Source organism: Magnolia sinica, chromosome 19, assembly GCF_029962835.1.
Source record: "Magnolia sinica isolate HGM2019 chromosome 19, MsV1, whole genome shotgun sequence".
Classification (NCBI taxonomy): Eukaryota; Viridiplantae; Streptophyta; class Magnoliopsida; order Magnoliales; family Magnoliaceae; genus Magnolia; species Magnolia sinica.
The window spans coordinates 16563046-16585342 of NC_080591.1; the positions used below are offsets into that span (position 1 = coordinate 16563046).

A 22297-nucleotide genomic window follows, 5' to 3' on the forward strand; every position below is an offset into this window, starting at 1 on the left:
GTAATACATGTGGGTGCTTGAACATAGATGGTCACACATATAGAACACTTGGGGCATTTGAAGATTGATGGTAGCATATGTGGGGTGCTTGAACATAGATGTTCACACATGTAGAACATTTGCACATGATGCATGTGATGAAACATTATATTCCTGCATGCACTAAACAAGGCCTTTAGCATGCATACTCTGATCTTTTGAGCAAAGATAAACTATCCTCAAGCAAGGGTCATGTTAGCTCTCCTTTGTATGCAAAAGGGTGCTTGGCAAACTGTTTGCATGTTGTCAATGCAGGGTAGCATGTGCAATACCCAAGGTCTCTTAGACCTGGATGAACGGAAAACAAAAATATCAACTTGATCCAAAATATCTGTGGCCCCCAAAAAGTTTTTTTTTTTTGGGAAGACACGGGGTGGCCCCCAAAAAGTTTTCAACGGAAAGTGTTTAATCTCCATTGTGTGGTCCATTTGGGCTTTGGAACTGCCACATTTTTGGGCTTGTATCCTAAAATGTTATGGAAAAATAGATGGACGGTGTAGATAAAACCCATACATCACAATGGCCCCTTGGAGGCCCTGTCCGTTCCTGGCCATGGGCGGGCTGGGTAGTACCCAATCCATTTCCCTGAAATCTTGCGGATCGGAATATCGTTATCTTTCAATATATCTAATCTTTTTTATCCATTGAATGTCATCATTGCTTTATTGTTTACTCTTAACCATCTTTTTGCAGGGCTTGTATTTCCAATCGTTGGGATCTTCCGGCAATCGGATAAATGGTTTGGATCATTGAACCTGTTGTTGCTGTTCAATCTAGCATACAGCCACAGTGTATGACCAATGACCCAATTTCAATTAGGCCTGTGTGAATATGTTAATTACCTTCGTGCAAGAGTCGTATTCGATTTAAATCAAATCAAACTCCTTGTGACTCGGGACATCGAATTAGCCAAATTTAAACTAGATCCGTGAAGATTGCTTGAATATTCAATAACTAGTCATTAAAGTGACCAAATGACTTATGAGAGGGATTTTTTTTTCATCAATAATAACTTAATTCACATTTCCTCAACAAAATTAATAAAGATTTGATGTTGATTTTATTAATTTAAAATTGAATGCAGTATGACCAGTATAAAGAAAAGTAAATAAGTACCAGATAAAATATCACATCATTGTGGCAAGAATTATCAAGAATTCATTAATCTAGGAGATCTAATGATGAGTTTATAGATATTTATACTAAGCCTACTGGTGTAGGGATGTCTTGGACTTTTCTTTCTATGCAACTTTTTTAGGTTTGAAGAGGTGGTAGCCATGAGATTGGCGTAGGGATGTCTTGGACTTTTCTTTCTATGCAACTTTTTTAGGTTTGGAGAGGTGGTAGCCATGAGATATCATGCAACTCTATTTAATTCTCCATGTAAGTGTAGGATATCGAAATCGGATACATGTACAATTAATTACGTTTCTAACAAGCAATGTATGCTATGCTTTTGGTTTTGCAAAATGAATAGGAAACTTTGCTATATGTTCCTAAATTCTAAATTCTTAATTCTTCCCTTCACGGATAGAATCTATGCGTTCCTAAATTCTTCCCTTTACAAATAGTTGTTTTGATTGGTATCTAGTATTTAATGATTGTTAAGGAGTTATTTTTGTTAGATACTTTGCATAGAGTTGTTTTTTGATAGAACTGTTACATTCAATGCATATCGGTGTGCTTTTAGATTCTTAACTTAGATGTTTATCCTTATCATGTGGTATGCATGACTGCCACATAGGGCTGAAAGTTGGGCGGGTTCAACCCGACCGACCCGACAATGGGTTGGGCTTGGGCAGGATGTATAGGGTTTGGTCTCGGGCTTGGGCCATACAAATGCCAACCCGATAAAACTTGGGTTGGGCTCGGGTTGAGGTCTCGGGTTGCTCGACCCAACCCGAACCTGATCAATATATAAATTCCTTGTAAATTAATTATAATTGAGTGCGGATTGTCTATGTTGAAGGCACAGGAAATTCCAATGCCGTTAGGTTTCATTCGTCCACATCATTTCCGATGACTCAAGCTAACAAGATACACTGGATTTCTCTCCCCCAAAATAGATTGCTTGATACTCAATATGACTTTTAAAGGAGTTGTCCTATATTTTAGTTTGTTTGTTTAGAAAAAAATGTTCTTTATGATAAATAACTACATATATAATTAATACAATTATAGGTATAAAAAATAAAACTTGTATTGAAAATACAATAGACTAATGTAATAATGAAAATATTAGCATATATCTACCCGGCCAACCCGACTGAACCTGCTTGGGTTGGGCTTGGGTTGGGTTAGGGTTGAGGTATGGGAACCTTGTGTTGGGCTAGGGTTGAGCACCAACCCGACCCAACCTGCCCGACTTTTAGCCCTACTGCCACATGGCATCTTCTAAATCATCTAATTTAAATGTGATATGTATCGGGTGTAAATGGAACCATTGGCCCACATGCACAATCTTAGGTATCATCAAAGTATGCATTTGTTGGTGCGTAGCATCCATGCATTTTCTCAACATAAAACCCTAAATCCCAACCCACTTTCATGTTCAACATTTTCTCGCCTTGTTAAGGACCCAGTCAAGTCATCATGTGACTTAACTCGATCTTTAAATAAAGGCTGAGTTCTCTACCAGTGAACTATCAAATAATTACATTGCGCATGAATTTCCAATCAGATCTTGCCGCATCAAAAACTAACGAAACTCATTATTTTCCTAGACTCACGGAATCCAATTCCACCCAAAAATCAGCAACAAAGAATAACAGAATAAATAACAATAAATATATATATGGCAATAGCTATACGCAAGCCCTAAAGCGTGAAGGGATAGAGATGAAGAGTAGATAAGGGTTGAAACTTCAGCTCACCACGTCATTTGGCTCTCGTAGAATCCAACCTCCTTGTGTATGGTTGAATTTGTGTTTGGGTCTTGGAAATAAGGGTAGGAAATGAATTTTCGTGTGAATTGAATTCGATCCCACCGTGATGTATCTGTTTTATCAACCCTGTTCATCTATATTAGGTAGATCCAAGGCTCAAGTGGACCATACAGTGGGGATTGAACGTTTACTGTTGAAAATTTCTTGGGGCCCATGAAAGTTTTGGATTAAGCTGAATTTATTTATTTATTTATTTATTTATTTTCCTTCAGCTAAGTTGATGTGTCCCTATTAACAGGTTGGATGGCAAATAAACGTCACCTTGGCCTAAAAAGGTTTCAAAGGTGGGTGGGTGTCATTATCACAACTGCTTCTTGGTCAACTTGAGCCTTGGAACTGCCTCATTTTTTGGATCCTATCCTAACATGATCTTGGAAAATGGATGAACAGCGTAGATAAAATCCGTACATCACAGTGGGCTCCACGGAGCCCCTGCCGGCCAGGTGGCTACCGACAATGCTCTATGGGCACCTCATGATATATATGTGTTTTATTCAAGCAGTCCATCTATTTTTACAGATCATTGTAGAGCATGATCCCAAAAATAAGTGAGATCCAAATATCTAGTGGACCACACGATAGTAAAACAATGTGGAGATTGAATGCCCATCATTAAAACTTTTTTAGGGTTAACTGTAATGTTTATATGTCATCCAGCCTGTTGATTATGTCACGAAACAACTGGATAAAGAGAAAACACAAATATCAGCTTAATCCAAAACTTCTATGGCCTAAGAAAATTTTAACGGTGAGAGTTCAATCAACACTCTTTCCTGTGGTGTGGTCCATGTGAGATTTAGATGTGCTTCATTTTTAGGCTCATAAAATAAAATAATATGAAAAAAAATGGATGGATGGCGTGGATGGGACACACATCATTTTAGGGCTGACAGCACAGTGTCAGTACCCGCATCGCTACTGACGCTGTCAGTACGCAATCCGCGTCCCTGCCTGGACCGACAGAGTAAGGAAGCGGACCATCGTATCTTTGGAAATGGTAAAAGATTCCTGACTACTCTTTTATTTGCAGCGACCCAAACACCATAGACATAATCTATTTAATTGATAATCTATTCTCGAGAATAGGTTCACGCACTAATAAATCTCCGGGATTGGAAGATCCTAATCTTTCGATATATCTAGTATTATTATTATTATTTTTAATCCATTCAATGTTGGCCATTGCTTTATTGTTTACTCTAAACCGTCTCTTTTGCAGGGCTTGTATTTCTGATGGTTAGGATCTTCCAGATTGGAATTCCCTATTCATGGAGCCATCAGATCAACGGTTTGGATCATTGAAACATTGCCCACATGCACAGAATCCTGGACATCATATTGATTTATTGGTGAGCAGCAACCGTGCACAGAATCGCGTGACTTGACTCAGTATTTACTGAGTCCTGTGTTAGTAAGTGATAGGAACTTTTCGTTCATGTCTGTTGATTGCTTCCTGCCATTGCCTGGGTGGGTCTAGACTGGAGCTATAGGTGGTGCCGTGATGCATGGGTTTCTCCACACCGTTTATCCATTTTTTAAAATGTTATTTTAAGATATAAGTACTAAGTATGAGACAAATCTAAGGCTAAGTGAACCACATAGTGGGGATTGAATGCCCTACATTGAGAAGTTCTTGGTGTTAGGGTTAAGGCGGAAAGATAGAAAATTAATTGCTTAAAGATAGAGTAAAGTGTGTTACGATGTTGTGTCTTTTCAATAATGGTATCTCTCCACCATTTCAAATTCAAGTGATTCTCCCTTTATCAAAAGGCACCATCATTCACAAATGAATGATGACCAACAATCATCAAAAGCTACAACTCTTTCTTTAAATTCTCTTTTATAAAATAAAATTATTTTCAAAAAAATCCTAAATTAAGGAGATACAAAAGTTTTGGATGGAGTTAAAATTTATGTTTTCCCTTCATTGAAGTCTATATAACCTTATCAACGGATTGCGTTGGGGGACTGTGGAAGTAGATTATAAATTAAAATCAAATAGACAAAAGAAAAATGCAATAAAGCATGCATAGTAACACACAATTTTACGTGAAAAAATTACAGCACAAAGCGACAACAAATCTGTTATAAAAATGAATTATAGTAGTTTGATGAACTTATAGATATAAAACCATTTAGAAAACCCTACCTTCCTCTTTGAAACCTAGAAACAACTTGGCTCTCTTTAATGATAGCCTAAACCCACATTACACCCGACATATATAGCATAATTATATCCATAATAGTAAACAAAATGCACAGTTACACAAAACTATACATACTGTTGATCTAAGCATCGTTCAATTAACATTGATCAAGCAACCCTCAATCGATCGAGCTTCCATGTTCTATCAATCAAACATGCTCAAAATTGCCTATAAAGTTTACATGAATTTTTTGAATTATTATGATCAATCAACCTGACAAGTTTAATCGATCAAACTTGTTCATAATTATCGAGAGACCAATCTATTTAATTCGGAACTTTTTCGATCGATCGTTCGAACCTTGATTAATTGAACCTCCTGTTCTTGTACAGATTGAAGACATTCAGACAACATGTTAGATGACAAATTAACAGTATGGTCCATGCTAAAAAGGTTCCAATGGTGGGCATCATTATCACTGCTAGTTCCTGTGGTGTGGTCCACTTGATCCTTTGATCTAGTTTATTTTTTGGCTAATACTCTTAAATGATATGAAAAAAAAATGATGAATGGCATGGATAAAATACGTACATTATGGTGGGCCCCACAAAGCCCCTGCCTGGACCAATTTACATTGGGTGGCAGGACGCAATTCGCTTCCACGAGGCATGTGGTTGAACCTCGTCTCTATTGGGCATGATCTGATGGCTTCCAATCACATGGATGGACCATGCCCATACATCCTTTGAAATTGAAATATCCTGGCCGCCCATCTTTCACCTAATTCTTTTCTAATCATCGAGCATGGATGATTGGTGTTTTTCTTCTTAACCCTGTATTTGCACGACGACACATTTGAAGATCGAATAACCAAACCATTGCCCCTCAAAATTAAAATACGAATACACCAAAAAACTTGAAAATAAAATAAAATTATGATAATTAGAAACTGCATTATCTAATAATTATTGTTTTCAATAAACAAATGAATACAACTACATTATAAAACTAAACACAGAATCCCACCAACCAATGTTTCCACATTATAAAAAGAGTCAGACCGAGTCACCAGTTTTGAGTTGAGTCGACCCAGTAATAGCTGAGTCATGGTTGAACCGACTACACCCGGCAACTTGAGGTGACCCAACTGAGTTTTGAGTTGAGTCGACTGAGTAAGATACCATTCTCATGGCAATATCATTTCCCCAACGTAACAGGATAACCGATACCGTGCCGCCTTGTCGGAAAAACAACAAACATCAAGCTGCAGATGAGCCCGATTCCGATTGGGACGATATCCAACACTTCTTGGGTCTCTTTCTCCGGCTGTGGATATAAGCAATTCAACACGTTCTTATCTCTGAGTGCAATGGCAATGAATACTAAGACAGATAAACCACCATGGACGCAGTCTATGAATCTTAGCTTGTATTTGCTAAGGTCGGGAAAGCTGGAATCTGTAATCGGGTAGTCAAAGAGCCACATGCCGCCAGGGGTAGCGAATCCGTAATATAACTGACCATCAGATGACCGGAAGCTGTCGGTGAAGCTGGCAAGGAAGCAAGAGGCGGCGAGTAGAAGTAGTAAGAGCTGAGTCATGAACCGAGTTACTGAGTCGCAGGCGCCATTGTTGGAGAAGATTGGGGTGAGAAGCTGAAAGGCCAGGAGGGTGCCTGTGGGGAGGAGGTTAGCTAGGTGGGCTGTGCTGGCTAAGGTCTGGGTGACGGCTCGCTGCGGTAGAGATGGTGAAGGAGATGGTATTACCGTTGGCGGTGTTGGATCTTGGCCGTCGGATTCATTGGTTGTAATCCTTGTTGGGTCCTTTATGCTTTTGGTCCTTGATCTTAGGGACATCTTGGGTGTGATGAGGTGGGCCAGAAATGAATGGGAGAGAGAGAGAGAGAGAGAGAGAGAGATGAATGATGTCGAAATGCAATGTAGTTTGGTGCAGGTTCTGGGGTTGCTTGTCTTGGAAGAGGGGGGTTTCTGTTCTGAATTTCTTTTATAGCGTTTTACGTAGACATTTTCTTTCTTAAGAGGAATCATATGGTACGTGGCCCACGGATTTCAACGGTGTACGTGAAGTTTTCTGTTTTGATAAGTTGGTCTCATGATTTTGAAATCAAGACCGTTGGTCTGTTGTGTCACGTGTTAGATGGACTGCGTGCTGAAAATATCCCAGGTTGGAAGATCGTAGCCACTAATATTGGAGCGTTTGTGGACCTTTGCTATTTTTCTCTTACTAACCGTCTATTTAAAGGACAGAAATAGAAATGTTATTTGAATCCTATTGAGGATATTTATCGTACATGATCCATCTATGGCAGAGTATAGCAGATCAATGGTCTTGATTACCAAATCATGGGCCCCACTTTTCAGAATTTAAAAATCGTGTATATAGTATACAAAGGCTGCATACTTCCTAACCTTTGCCTGAGCCTTCTCTGGATGGTTGTCTAAGTCGTGAAGGGAAGGTATTGACCATGAAAATCGAACACGGGATATATATAAATAAATAAATAACTTTGTACGTTTTTGTGTCCCTGATGGACACATGAAATTGTGTCCATTAGCTAGAACCGTACACTGAATTCAGCGTGCATCCATACACAATCAATAGAGAAATGTGAGTTTTGATGGCTAGGATCTGGTGGGCTACGATGTAGATTGGAGTACAGGCCACAATCACGGTGATTGGACGACTCTGACCGTCCACTCGTGATTTTTAGCGGTTCCATATTTGAAAACTTATCTAACGGTTACATTTGCAGGTCCATGATCAGATGGCTTAGAAAGTTCAATTTTCTTGATTTTTGGCATATGGCCTATCCACATGATGGCCCACCAGAACAACGGTTCCTATCAACTTATGTTTGCCACGTGTACCATGAGGAGGGGTAGTGCCTTTTATACAATGGGCCCATTGTCCTATTTCTCTTTTTGATCATCTATTTGGAGTCGATGAACTGACGGTTCTGATAATGCCAACATGTTAAATCCCATCCTGTGAGGATGCCACCGTTGATCTAAGAATCGCTGATGTTATTCAACGGTTGAACCGTACAGGTAAGATTGGGAGCGACGTGGAAGCGGATCGCTGGTAAGACTTAAAATATTCTTGTAAAATAGACGGAGGATATGGATATAAAAAACATACATCATGGACGCTTAGCGTACTGTGTAAACTCTGTGTGGTCCATCATGATTTATGTATTTTATCCGTTCTGTCCATCCATTTTATTAGATAATTTTAGGGCTTTAACTTAAAAATGAAACATATAAAATGTTCAAATGGACCACACCACAGGAAACAGTTGAATTGAATGTCTACCGTTGAAAATTTATGGGGCCCACAGAAATTTTGGATCAAGTTTATATTTATTTTTTGCCTTCATCCATGTCTGTATGATCTTATGAACAGGTTGGATGACAAGTAAACATCATTGTTGGGCCTAGAAAGGTTTCAACGGTGGATATCATTAGCCCCGCTGTTTCATGTGGTATGGTCCACTTGATCTTTGGATATGATTCGATTTTTGGCTCAACCCTTAAATTAGATGGAAAAACGAATGGACGGTGTGGATAGATCACATGCATTCAAGGTGGGCCCAACTGAGTTTACTCAGTACGATAAGAGCGTACTGAGCCAATTTCCATCATGGTAGGAACTAGGAACTCACAGAAGTTTGCCACGTCAACAGGTACGAGGCACACCACGCAATCTACTTCTTTTCCAGGTTGCATCCAAGTGAATTGCGTGTTGCGCCACACACCATGCACCTCCGTGTGGCGTGTTAACCTCATCAAGTTCTGTGGGCCCCACTAAAATATATGTATTATATCCAAACCGTTCATCCATTTGATGAAATCATTTTAGAGCATAATCCCAAAGCTATGGAGATCCAAAGCTCAAGCGGACTGCACCACGAAATGCAGTTGGTATTGAATGTCTATCATTAAAATTTTCTTAGGTGATATGGAAAACGTAAGAAAAACTGCAAGATAGTTCATAGAAGAGATTGCTACTTGAAATAAAAGACGTGAAAGAAAGAAGAAGAACTGCTAGACTAAGGATGAGAGGGGAGAGACTCACATCAATATCATCTATTTGGACTGCTATTATTAGATTATATAAACTCTTCATGGGTTGCCATAAAAAATTCATACCAATCAAATGATCCAAACCATCAAATTAATGGTTGCAAGATTGATTTAGAAGATGGTCCATAAAAGAGATTGTTACTTAAAATATAAGACGTGAAAGAAAGAAGAAAAACCACTAGAATAGGCAAAAGAGGATTTCAGCTGCTATTCAAATAGAAATCCGTCTAAATCTCATTAACGGCATGCCCAAGGATTTTAAAAGAGATGTATTGTGTAATAAGGGAAGAAGCGGAAGGGGATGCCTAAGTAGAGTGAGGAAAGAAATGATAGAGATGTAAACATTCTACAAGGTGGGCTTTATTGATCAACGGTTTGGATTGTCTTAAAGGTTGAATAATGTGATTAGGTATACCGATATTTAAACATGATATGAAAACCTCAAGTTTTGGATTGCATTTTCTTGGTTCATGCCCTGTAATGATCTCACAAAATGGACGGATAGTTCGGATATAAGACATACATCATGATGGTGCCCATAGAACTTGAGGTTTGGATCGCGATGGAACTTCACCACGTCATGTCGGTGGTGTGTCCCATGCCACGCAATTGGAAACGGATTGGCTACTGCCCCTACCACCACCAGCTAATCGGTGCTCTGTGGGCCCTACCATGATATATGTGTTTCATCCATGCCATGCATATATTTTTTTAGATCATTTTATGTCACAAGAACAAAATGAGTATATTCCAATCTCAAGCTCATATTTGTTTTTTCCCTTCATCTGGGTCTGTATGACCTAATCAACAGATTAGATGTCAAATAAATGGTACAGTGGGCCTTAGGAGGATTTTAATGGTGGATATCCAATCATTATTGTTTTCCTGTGGTGTGGTCCACCCGAGATTTATATCCCTCTCGTTTTTGGGATCAAGCCCTAAAATGATCTTTGAAAATGGATGAAATGAACGGATAAAACACATACATCATGGTGGGGCCCACAGACCACCAAACACCAGCCATAGGACGTGGATTGTTTGGTTTGCCGCAGGCGGCCAGTTGTGTGTTGACGTTATGAGTTCTCTGGGCTCTACAATTATTTATCTTATATCCATACCGTCCACTCATTTTGGGAAATTATTTAAAAGCATAGGTCTTAAGTTCAAGTCGACCACAGAAGACAGATGGAATTAAAAAACTACCATTGAAAACTTACCGAAGGTTACAAAAGTTTTGAATCAAAGGTTAATTGTTTTCACTCCGTACGTGTCAGCGTGACCTTATTAATAGGTTGGATGAAAAATAGATATCATGGTGGGCCTTAGGAAGGTTTCAATAGTCTGCATCATTGGTCCCACTGCTTTCCACGGTGTGGTCCCCTTGAGCTTTGAATCTTTCTTATTTTTTGACTAATGGCCTAAAATGATCTAGAAAAATGGATGAATGGTGTGGATATAAGAAATACATCATGGTGGGCCCACAGAACTTAGTGAGCGTGCCAGGCAATCCACTTCCCATGCGAAAACCTTTCGTTGCTGGTGTACCACACATCACCGATCAAGCTGATGTGTTGACATCACTAAGTCATGTGGGTCCCATTATGAGGTATGTATTATTTCAATACTGTCCATCCATTTTTAAAACTAGTCGTAAGGGTTGAGCTGAATAATAAAAATATAACAATTTTAAAAAAAAGTACACTACAAAAAGCAGTGGGGGATTGAACGTCTACCATTGAAACCTTTTGGGGGATCATAGGAGTTTTGAATAAATATGATATTTGTTTTTACTCTTCATCCAGGTCCACGTGACCTTATGAACATATTGGATGGAAAATAAATGTTATGGTGGGTCCTACGAATGTTTTAACGGTGAGAATCATTGTTTCCACTTCTATTTGTGGTGTGGTCCACTTAAGCTTTAGATATGACTCATTTTTGGGCTCATGCTATAAAACAATATCCGGAAATGGATGAACGTTGTGGATATAATAAATACATTCTTGTGCGCCCATGTTACTTTGATCTCCTTTGGACCGTTTGTACAACTTGGAGCTCTCGCACAACACGTACCCACACCAGCCAGGTCGGTGGTGTGTGGTACACCAGCCAATCCGCTTCCTTTGTAGGCAATCCGGCCGTGTCAGAGTTTTCATGCCTGTGGGCCCCATCCTGGGTGGGCCATACCGCGAAGATCGCTCTATTCTTCATCCTAGCCGTTGGTTTGAACGCTACATAAGAACTGCGGGCCCATCGGAAAATGTTCGTCGAAGATGTTATAGCGGTGGGTCAGATCAGACGTTTGTGATGTAAGGTTGACAGAATCGGAAAGATCACATGTCCCATGTACAAGCTCCACCTGATCAGCTCAAAATCCAGGCCCAAACCAACCAAAGCCCAAATCGTTTTGAACCTTTGTTTTAACTACATGGAGGGTTGTAACCGGGCCGAGATGGGTCCCAGGATCCACTGAGGTGGGTGGAACCCTGACTGTGGGGCTCACAGTGATGTATGTGCCTTAAATCCACACCGTCCAACGATTTTGAACGATCATTTTAGGGCATGATCTCAAAAATGAGGCTGACCCAAATCTTAGGTGGACCACTCCACAGGAAATAGTCTTGATTGAATTCTCACCATTAAAAGCTCCATGGATTCCACCGGATCGTTTATTTGACATCCATCCTGTTGATAAGGTCACAAACACCTAGATGGAGAGATCACACAAATATCATTTGATCCAAAGCTTTTGTGGCGCACAAGAAGTTTTTAATGGTCAATCACCACTTTTTCCTGTACTATGGTCCATCTAGGATATGGAACTGCTAAATTTTCTTTTATCATGCCGTAAAATGAGCTTTCAATTCGGATGTACGACGTGGATGTAGTCACACACATCATAGTGGGCCCCACAGTCAGCGGTCCCACCCACTTCAGTAGACCCACTTTCACACCTAGTGTTCGCAATTTCACGATTATTATACACTCCCAAGGAATTTCAAAAAAGAAAAAGAAAAAAGAACTCCATTGTACAGATGGACACTGGATCATCAGCGTGTGGCCGAGAAGCGGGCTTCTACAAGGACATTGGACGGTCAAGATCAACTGGTTAGTATGATTTTCATACTATGGTCTATGTACAGTGGGACTTACAATTTTGATGGTCAAGATTTTTAAATTAGAGAAAGATAAACATTAAATAAAGTTCTTTACATGAAAGAAAATATTTTTTATGTAAAAAGACTGCATGGTTCGCACATGCTAATGGCTCCACACAGCTGTTTGAAGACTCGTTCAAGTCTACTTGGGTAGGTCGGCACATGTTAGACTTTGTGGGGGCCATTACGACGTTATTGACCTCTGTAGATATTTATCCACTAGATTATATTAAATTTTTTAATGTTTGTATTTATGTGTAAGCATGATTGTTTCTTTATAATATATAAACATAGATATTTAGATTGGAGATGCATCATGATGAGATGCGGCCGATGCTCATTTATTAGATAATTGATTCACTTCTTGCAGCCATCATGTTTATTTATTTGTTTATTTATTATTACTATTATTTTAATACACTCATGTTGTAGTGGGATTTCACTACCTATGGGTAGGGGTGTATATTGAGTTGAATTGAGTCGAGCTGGCCTCAACTCGACTTGGCTCAAACACTGGCTAACCTCAATTCAAACTCGGCTTGGCTTGGTCCTTGAGCTTAACTGGCCAGCTCGGCTCGATTTGGTCAGCAGCTCGGGCCAGCTCGAGCCAAGTTCGAGCCAAGAATGAGCCGAGTTCGCGATTGAGGCATTTCCACAAACACCTGAATTGCGACTTCAAAACCCCACTGTTTTACAAACAGAGGTAATGGTTTTACATGTGCTTTTCCAAACACCTTTTAAGTAACATAAAAAACAAAAAAAACAAAGAGAAAAAAGGTATTAGTTTCATGTACAAACCTTCCTTTCCACCAGCCAAACCTTCCTTGCCACCAACCACATTTCGTTGAGTCATTTTATCAAATTGTTGGTGAGCGACATCAATGGCAAAGTAACCGAGTCACCGAACTGGTTCGATCCGAGTTCGATTTGAGTTGGATTCGATCCGAGTCGAGTCAAGTCAAGCTAGGGCTTGCTTAAACTCAACTCAAACTCATTTTCGAGCTAAAAAAATCAGCTTGACTTGGCTCGAACTTAGCTTCGAACCGAGTTGAATCAAGCTTTTTTGAGTCGAGTCGAGCGAGCTAACTGAGCTAGCTCGGTTTGTGTACACCCCTACCTATGGGTACTCAAACCCTTGACCAAGTGTTGAAACTCCTAAGAGTCCACCACCGGAGCAAGAGCAACGACCCAGGCAGGCTATCATGTTGGATCACAATCAAGTCGTGTAGATGAGTTAGTGGAAGATGGTATGTAACCACAAGGTGGTGATGATGAGCAAATGACTTAATTAAAATCTATCAAACTATATGTGATGGATTTCATTACAAACATTTTTTTTAAAAATTACTTATATAAATTATGTATTTATATTTTCAGTGGGCTTTAAAATCTATCCAACTTCAAAAGTAGATAAGAATGTATTTCAATTGCATAATTGAGATTTGTGCTTGTGCGTGAATGTAATAAAAAAATGTGCAAATGAGTATGATTGGATCAATGATCTAAGAGAGGTGACTGAAGATAGGGACGAGTCATTTTGAAGTTTGTCATAAGAGATATTGAAGTTCGTCTTTAATTAGGATTTTTCAATAACGTAGGTTTGTGTATAAGGGAGTAGGCTTTGGTTAGAGATAATTTACTCTCTCTTTTCTCTTAAAGCCTTAGTCCTAAAGAAATTCATTTCTTCCTCATTACTAGAGATCTTTCATTTCCCTCATGCGGTTGAGAATCCCTTCGTCTTCGTTCTCATTTCGGTCGATTTAAAACCAGGACAAGTCATTGAAGACTTTGGCAAGTTTGGGTGTCAATCTTGTATGACTTAACTGGACTCGAATCCTTTCCAGTTTTTGGATTTTCTCCTATTTTTCGCCCATTTCAACTCCAAACCCGATACTTAGATTATTGAAGTCTCTAGAGATAATTTAGAGCCATCCACTAATTTGCTAATTTATTTAAAATTATTAATTTATAAAATATTAATCAAATACTTATTCAACATTTTGGCTAGGGCTATCAGGGTAGGTTTCGGCCTAAATTTTGAATTGATTCGGGTTGGGCCGGGCCTATTTAAAATTCTAAATTTTCAGGCTTAAGCCCGGCCCATTGACACCCCCAATCTTAACTTAAGGAGTTAACATTTATTTCACTTTTAGGTCCAAAAATAACTAGTGTTTATCTTAAAATTTACCAAGTGTCATTTTCTTGTCAAATAGGGAACTTCTATTGTGTATGGAGTTTTGTCATGTGGGAACCATGGTTAGTTTGCTAGGCCATTAATCTGCTGGCCCTATTTATGGATGGACCATGCCTAGAAAAACTTCCTGCTCACACTTGGTCCGTCACATCCACCTGGAATGAAATGAATAGGATGTTGCTATGTGTCAGCACTCATATAGGTAACTAGGAAAGGTACTCATAGAGCACAAAGAGAGATCACAAAGATTCAAAAGATACCTCTTCCAGAGACGCCTGTCACGCCAGGAGTTCTGCAGCTCCAGAGACCATACATGATCAAAACTCTAGAGAGGGTCATTCTCCTAGTAACTCGTGACTAGAAGAACACACTACACATATATAAAAGAGCATGCATGTGCATAACTGTAGACACCCCACCCATGGCTGACAATCTAATATGATTTATGGAACCTCTCTCAAACCCAAGCCCAAGCCTAAGCCTAAAACTCAGTTCCATCCCAAAACCAAGCCTAAAGTCCAGTCGAAGCCTAAAGCCTAGTCTAAGCTCAAGCTCATTTAGCTTTAAGACCACAATAAAATAGAAATGAGCATACCAGAGGGGAACTAACAGCTCACCTGGGTTCCCCGCCAAAATCGGGGCCCATCCACATGGCAGGTGGCACCTGATGGAATCCGACAATTTATTTTTTTTAACCATAGGGTAGGTAGGGAGGGGAAAAAGGCAACCCATGCCTTGGGAAGCTTGCTAGAGGTTAAACGACTCATCTACCCCTAGTTTTGCCTAAAATTATGTTGCTTGCATCTGATCAACCAACCATAATGTGCCCCACGTGGTACACCCATGCTCTCAGCCAATCACAATCCTTAGAGCTTTTTTTTTTTTAGCTCTCAAGCTTTCCAAAAATATCAAAAAGCCACCCATGGAAACTATAAATACCCCCTATCACTATTTCCAATCAATCTTCCATCGTCTATTCCTTCTCTTACCCTCCACAACTCCTCACTCAAGCCCATTCTTCCATCAATGACAGAAGAAGAGTTAATGAGGGGAGGCTTTCTAACCTTAGATCAACCTAACGAATTCCGAATTTTAGCAACCCGGGTCATTGAAAGGCCAATCTAGCCACTCTAATCAACCTTGCGACAACTCGTTCACCTGCTCGTCTAGTTCAAGTCAGCTTCATTCATATTTGCATCAGTATTGTGCATTATTATTTCCACTTTCAATCACCCTGCTAATCCAGTTAATTCGAGTATATGGTCTGAGGCTTGCCGGAACACTAAATCTTGCTCATCAAAACTCGGATTGACTAGGTTTCGATAGCTTGTCTAAGTAGGTGAGTCTGGGTAGAGAAGTCTTTCTTGGTCCACCGCTTAAATCAGACATCGCATCCCACACACAATATTGTATCATTTGCACCCAAGAACTAATCCGATCTCTTGTATTTCGTTTAGTCTCGTGAAGTAAAGACCATACACTTGTACAAGCAGAGAGGTTACCTAACACTTTCTCTCCTTATCACCGTGATCCCTTACCCAGAATCTTAAGTCGTAGATCATGAGTTATTTCAAGGCAGGAAACCCTCAAATTCTCTAGCTTAAGGTTTCTATAGGGTCTAATTGACTGTGGAAATCTAATTAACTGACTAGTGGCGACTCTAAGTTAAATATATAACACCCCGAGTCACAAACATACAAGAAAGTTTGAGAAGGCCCCCGTGAGTGCGATCTGCCCACGATCCAGCATTCACAATAACCCTGATGTAACATTAAGGTGGATACACAGTGATGCATGACTTGCTATGATTGGCTACAAACATATGAAAACTTGTCAACGGTGCGCTAAGAAGAGAGAGCCACTAGGAAATAAAAATATAAGTAGATAGGACAACACAAGGGTTAGTTGGCCTTGTTTTGAATCAGAAGTATATTAAGCCAAAGCCACTAATCGATGGCTAGTTGATCTCGAATGCTTGGAAGACGTACGTAAGGCCACTGCCAATCCAAGTCTATAAAAGGTAACGAAGAATAAAGAGCTTTGGGCCTTATCCGATCCAAACACACAAATCTCTTATTCAGCTCAACGCTTCCTATCTTAGCATTTCGTCCCCTATGAGTACTTATTTTAGCTTAGCTTAGTTTAGTATCTCTACTTCTGTCCAATGCAATATTGCAGCAAGTTCGAATTAATTAGCATAGCTTTAGTTTAGTCTCTCAACTTTTGTCCAACGCATCGTTGGATCAAGTTAGAGTTAGTTTAGCTTCATTCACGACCTCATCATTGGATCCTAAATCCTTAAGTCTTTACTTAATGATTTTCTCAAGCCACAACCTACTAGCTGAACCACGATTATCTTACGACCATTCAGGTTTCTATGATTGTCAAACATCCACGACTGCTTTGCCAACTCAAACTGCTGTCAGTAATTTTCTTTGATTTATTTATTTTGATTATAATACACTCTTATTCAATTAATAGAAATCAACACTTGCCTTTATATTTTCTATTTTTCTTTAAGTGTTTACTTTATTGATAAACGTCAGAAGTTATCATTGTGGCAATAAAAATTCCTTGCATCCAATGTAAAAAGGACTTGTTTTAGAGACTAACCATCCCATTCGTAAATCACCTGATTCATTGTTAATCAGTGGTTGAGTAGACGACCAATCTTATTAGATCCAGTCTATTGTGATGCCTGGGGCCACACGGTGCTACGTTCGATGCAAACTGTATATGACTCCGGCATGCCAGACACATATATACAAGCACACACATGAGTGAATTCCAACCAATCACTACACGTATGACAGTATTGAAACCCAACACCTCTCAAATTGGAAGACTCTAAGCGTAAAATCTGTCGTCTGTCCTCCATTGAATGTGGACCTTTCATGCACTGTTTCTTAACTATCTACATACCGACAATGGAAATGTTAGAATTGATTCATTGAAGATATATTTCAAGCATGGTTCATGCATGGTGAGGCCATCCAACAAAAAGTTTGGATAAACTAGCCATCGACCCCACATGTATATTTTTATTGTGGGGCTTTTATGAAAAGCCATCTTTTTTTGGCCTAATCAGCAAAATCAATTAAAACTACTTTTTTTTTTTTTTTTATATGTCACCGTCCGCATTTTGAAGGGTCTCTTTATTTTATCATTTTTTATTAAAAAAGAAGAAGAAGAAGCAAAGGCTGGTATACTATTTCCGAAAAAACAATTAGAATATTCCTAAGAAACGGTAACGGAGCGATTTCGACCATTCATGAGTACGTGGACAGTGATTGGGACTGTTCCAAGACAGAGGACAGCGATCTGGAGCAATCAACACTAGGTGGTTCATGAATATTGGACCGTTTAAGGACCATTTAAAAGTAAGTGAACAACTATAGGAACAGCTCAAAAATACTTGACAGCGACTTGGACCATTCTAAGATAGTGGACAGCAATTTAGACCCTTCAAGAATAGGTGGACAGCAATTTGGACCAATACTTTCATCAACATATAAAAAGATATGACCACTTAAATATTTTTGTCATTTCTGAAATAGGCTAACCGATATTACTTTGATTTTGATGGAAAATGGTAAATAAAAGACTCCTCAAGATGTGGATGATGGCATCTAAAGGAAAAATCTTGGGTGGTTCAAAGTAGATACCATTCGATTCGAGACTGACCTATTGGTGCGAATAAAAACCATGGTCCAACCCTGCTCCATATGAAGTTCTTTTCAAAACCACTTTCTCTAAAAGCTCGAGCCATTAGAGAATGACATATCAATGCATATCAAGGGACCTTAATGCTCAAACACTCTCCCACACATGTAAGGTGGAACTTTGCATGGAAATATAATGGATAAGGCGGAGGAACACTCAATTCCCACCATAAACAGTCCCCCATGAGAGAATATACTTTGATGACATATACTACATAGATAAATCAGGTTGCACTCAACTGAGCAGACCTCACTCAGTAGGATCCAACTCATGTTTAAGATCCACTTAGAGTTATATATGCTCTATTCAGCTTGCTTAGTAGATCTGCATACACTACATAGATAAATCATGTGTGTCTATACATATCTTCAGGTTTATGCTGGGTTTGGTCAAGTCTTCTTGGCTGGCTTATTGATAACCTACATGGATCGGTGGGTCGAGTGGGGTTCAAATAAAGGCCAAGACCATTCACTTAAATGAGTCACATTTTCTAGCTCAAGCTCAACCACCCGGTGCCCATTTAGATTGTTCAGAACCCACCTCAAAAGCAGTTGTGCCAATTGACCCACTTGCTGACCTGACTCATTGCCATCCTTGCAGGGGATCCCAATTCCCATTGCATTTTTAAAAATGGATTTTTGAAAATTATATTCTGAAATGAGTGTAAGCCTCAAGGGGCAAAAGTTAGGCAATCTTAGGAATTAATTATCTAATCCTGGACTTGGTATGTTCAAACCATCCTCTAGTTTTTAATATGGGCAGGTGGATTCCCATATGGTGTGGGACAAACTCAAGAACAATCACATGGACGGTTATGATCGAAAGATATTGGATGAGAAAGTTTGATCCATGGGCATAATGCACACTATAGCTTCAAGCAGCCACATCTTTGTGACTAGTACTCTATTTTGGTTATATAACATATTGTTGGAAAGCTATCGATAATAATTCTGCCTTAGCATGATGTCAAAAGTAATTGCTTGTTAAAATTGGTGGCTTCAATCCATACTAAAATAAGATATTTCAATTGATCAATGGCAACTTCGATAGGATTGAGAAAATTTTGAATTTTTTACTTTTGTCTCTGGATACTTTTGGACATGTTCGATCGATTGAACGTGAAGTCTCAATCAATAGAAATAATTCTAAAAAATTAAGTTAGCTCTATAGACGCTTTTGAGCAATTTCGATCAAATCGAACTTGTGGGGTTGATCGAAGTCAATCGATTGAAGGTTCGATCGACGGTGCGTTAGTGCGTAGTTTTATTTCTAATTTTACAATTGTGTTATATAAAGCAAATTATTGCAGGATTAGGGTTAACACAATTATTCTATAGAGACCTAGGATTTGGAGAAAAGAGATCTAGAATTTTTTTACTTTAGGGTTTGATTGTAAGTTATTCATTTCTTGTAATTTCATTTTCATGATAGAATGTTTATCGCTTTGTGCCGTGATTTTTTCCAGTAAGAATTTTTCCATGTAAATTTCTATGTCCTCTATGCATGTTTGAATTTTCTTTCTCTATGCTTGTTTAATTCAAATCTAGGTCACATTTGAGTGACACTTCTGTGCCCAACATTGGTTCCTAAATGATTTTCCAAAAATAAATAATTTTAAGATAATTTTGAATTTTAAGTTAAAATTTATTATTTTTTAAGTTATAATTTTTATTATTTTAAAGATATTTTAAAGTTTGAAGAGTTTGACTAACTTAAAGCCTTTATTTTCAGTCATGAAAAAAATAAAATAAAATTGAGTTAGTTTATAAGCAATTTACCATTTTATAAAAGTTTATCATTTTTAGAAAAACAATCAAAATGTATTTTGTTTTAGACTTACATAAGACAAACGAAAGCTCGTAAACATACTTTGATAGGTACCATTAGTTTTATTTATAGGTGGTAGGTATTTTTTAAGAGCTATTCTTGAAAATAAGACCATGATCTCTTTTCTTTTTATCTATGCAATCTAAGTGAGTTTGGGGTCACATGGAGGGTGGAATCCATCGTATCAACGGTCTGATTGACAAAACCAAGGCCCACATCTCCCATTTACAAAATGAAAACCACTACTCGATCAGGACAATGCTTTACGGTTAATGATGACAGGAAAAAGATGGTCTCACAGTAATTTCCACAAATGACCAAAACATCCTTGAATTTCTTTTTATTTACTTTTTCTTGAGGGCCTTCCATGTACACGCCATCTCTTGTTTCCTAAGGAATGCTAAGTATATTCGCTCGCCTGAGATGGGCCAGATTCTAAGTAGCACACGTGCCAACACCAGACACGTGTAAAAGATCAGACACGTTCACCAGGCAGGGAAATCTGCGATCCTCGTCCCACAATCAGATCCGTTGTCCAACTAACAATTGGACCATCCCACAGTGAGTCCCACCTGATGAATGATCTAGCCACACAAGTGTGCGATGTTTAAGCTTGCGAACGGGGCCAGGCCCACCTGAGTTCATTGGGGCCCATTTTTGCAATTGATTGGGCTGGACCGATCCAAAATTTTAAAATTTTGGCCTAGGCCCATCCCGTCCGTCCGCCACCCTACCCATGTCGGCACGTGTGCCTCCGAGCTCCAGATTATCTCACACGTGCGAGCAGACCTAGCATTCCTCAGGTAAGTAGCCAGTAGATACTGGACGGTGCTCTGTGGGCCCAACCATGATGTATATATTTTATCCATGCCGTTCATCCGTTTTTACAGATCATTTTAGGATATGATACCAAAAATGAGGTTGATATCTATCCCATGTGGACCACACCACAGGAAACAGTGTTGATTGAACGCCTACTATTAAAAACTTATTTGGGGCCACGAAAGTTTTGGATAAAGCTAATATTTGTGTTTTCATTTTATCCAGGTCTGTCCTACCTAACCAACAGGGTGGATGGAAAATAAACATTGCAGTGGCCCCTAGGAAGTTTTTAATGGTGGGCGTTCAATCACCACTATTTTCTTGTGGTGTGGTCCACTTTAGATTTGGGTCTCTCTCATTTTTGGGCTCATGCTATATAATGATCTATAAAAATAGATGGACGGCGTGGATAAAAAACATACATCATGGTGGGTCCCACACAAATCCACGTCCCTTCCTAACTCCTATATAAAAGAGCATCCCTCCTGAGCATGAACGGGTATCCGATTCCCCTTCTCTTTGAAGGAAACAACACAAAAAAAACGCTAATCACAAATCCCACCACAAGTGGGACAATGTTGGTCACCTTCCTCGGCATCGACGGATAATAACACTCCACGACATCCGTATGTGCGGCTGCGAACGTGAGGAAAGCAATGAGCGAAAGTGATGTATGGAAGAGATCGGCCCATCTGAGCCGATACCCGGACGGATCCGACGGTCTCTTTCGGGCCCCATTAAATGTCCATATACCATAAAACGTCGCAACTCCATAATACAATCTCCCTGACGCCGTCCGGAAGCTATCGGTGAATGAGAAGAATACACACGAGATGGACAGAATGGCTAGGAACGTCGCCATCAACCAACGGTTTAGATCGTTACATTTCCCGTCGTTCGTTAGGATAGGCGCGAAGATTGTGAATGCCAGGATCGTAGCCGTTGGTAGGAGGATGTTGAGCCGTGCTGTGCCACTGAGGATCGTGTTAACTGCGTATAGGAGATGAGATTCATCTGTTCCGTCGTCGGTTAGATCATCGCCATCGTTGATAGAACTTTCGATGAGGATTTTTCGCTCCATCTCGTCCATCGGATGAAGAAATGTGGCCTACTTCAGGGACAGATGTGGATTGTTAGATAGCTGAGGGGAGGATGTTTTGCATGTGTTATATAACCTTTTGCATGGTTTTGGTTTCGGATTCTTTTATTAAGATAGGGGGAGAGGCGATTCTCTAAGGCATGATTGTATCTTTATTAGAGAATGTCTGTCGTGGAAGTTTCATGAATTGTGGGCCCACCATACGTGTGGGGGAGCTTGGTATGGTGATCGGGGCCGTTGGT

At 39.4% G+C, this 22297-nt stretch overlaps 2 protein-coding genes across 2 annotated transcripts; both read right to left on the reverse strand.

Moving 5' to 3' along the window:
- Positions 1–6064: 6064 nt before the first annotated feature.
- On the reverse strand, positions 6065–7041 carry LOC131234781 (protein DMP3-like). Its single transcript, XM_058231738.1, has one exon. The coding sequence runs from the start codon at positions 6983–6985 to the stop codon at positions 6329–6331; it is 657 nt and encodes a 218-aa protein (XP_058087721.1). The 5' UTR covers positions 6986–7041; the 3' UTR covers positions 6065–6328.
- Positions 7042–20340: 13299 nt separating this feature from the next.
- Positions 20341–22081, reverse strand: LOC131234893 (protein DMP2-like). The gene has a single exon (XM_058231881.1). It carries the CDS (start codon positions 22044–22046, stop codon positions 21414–21416), a length of 633 nt encoding a protein of 210 aa, XP_058087864.1. The 5' UTR covers positions 22047–22081; the 3' UTR covers positions 20341–21413.
- Between the last annotated feature and the right edge of the window lie 216 nt (positions 22082–22297).

What these genes read in the sequence shown, in the direction of transcription:
- LOC131234893 (XM_058231881.1), bottom strand. Translation starts at nt 22,046, where the DNA reads ATGGACGAGATGGAGCGAAAAATCCTCATCGAAAGTTCTATCAACGAT.
- LOC131234781 (XM_058231738.1), bottom strand. Translation starts at nt 6,985, where the DNA reads ATGTCCCTAAGATCAAGGACCAAAAGCATAAAGGACCCAACAAGGATT.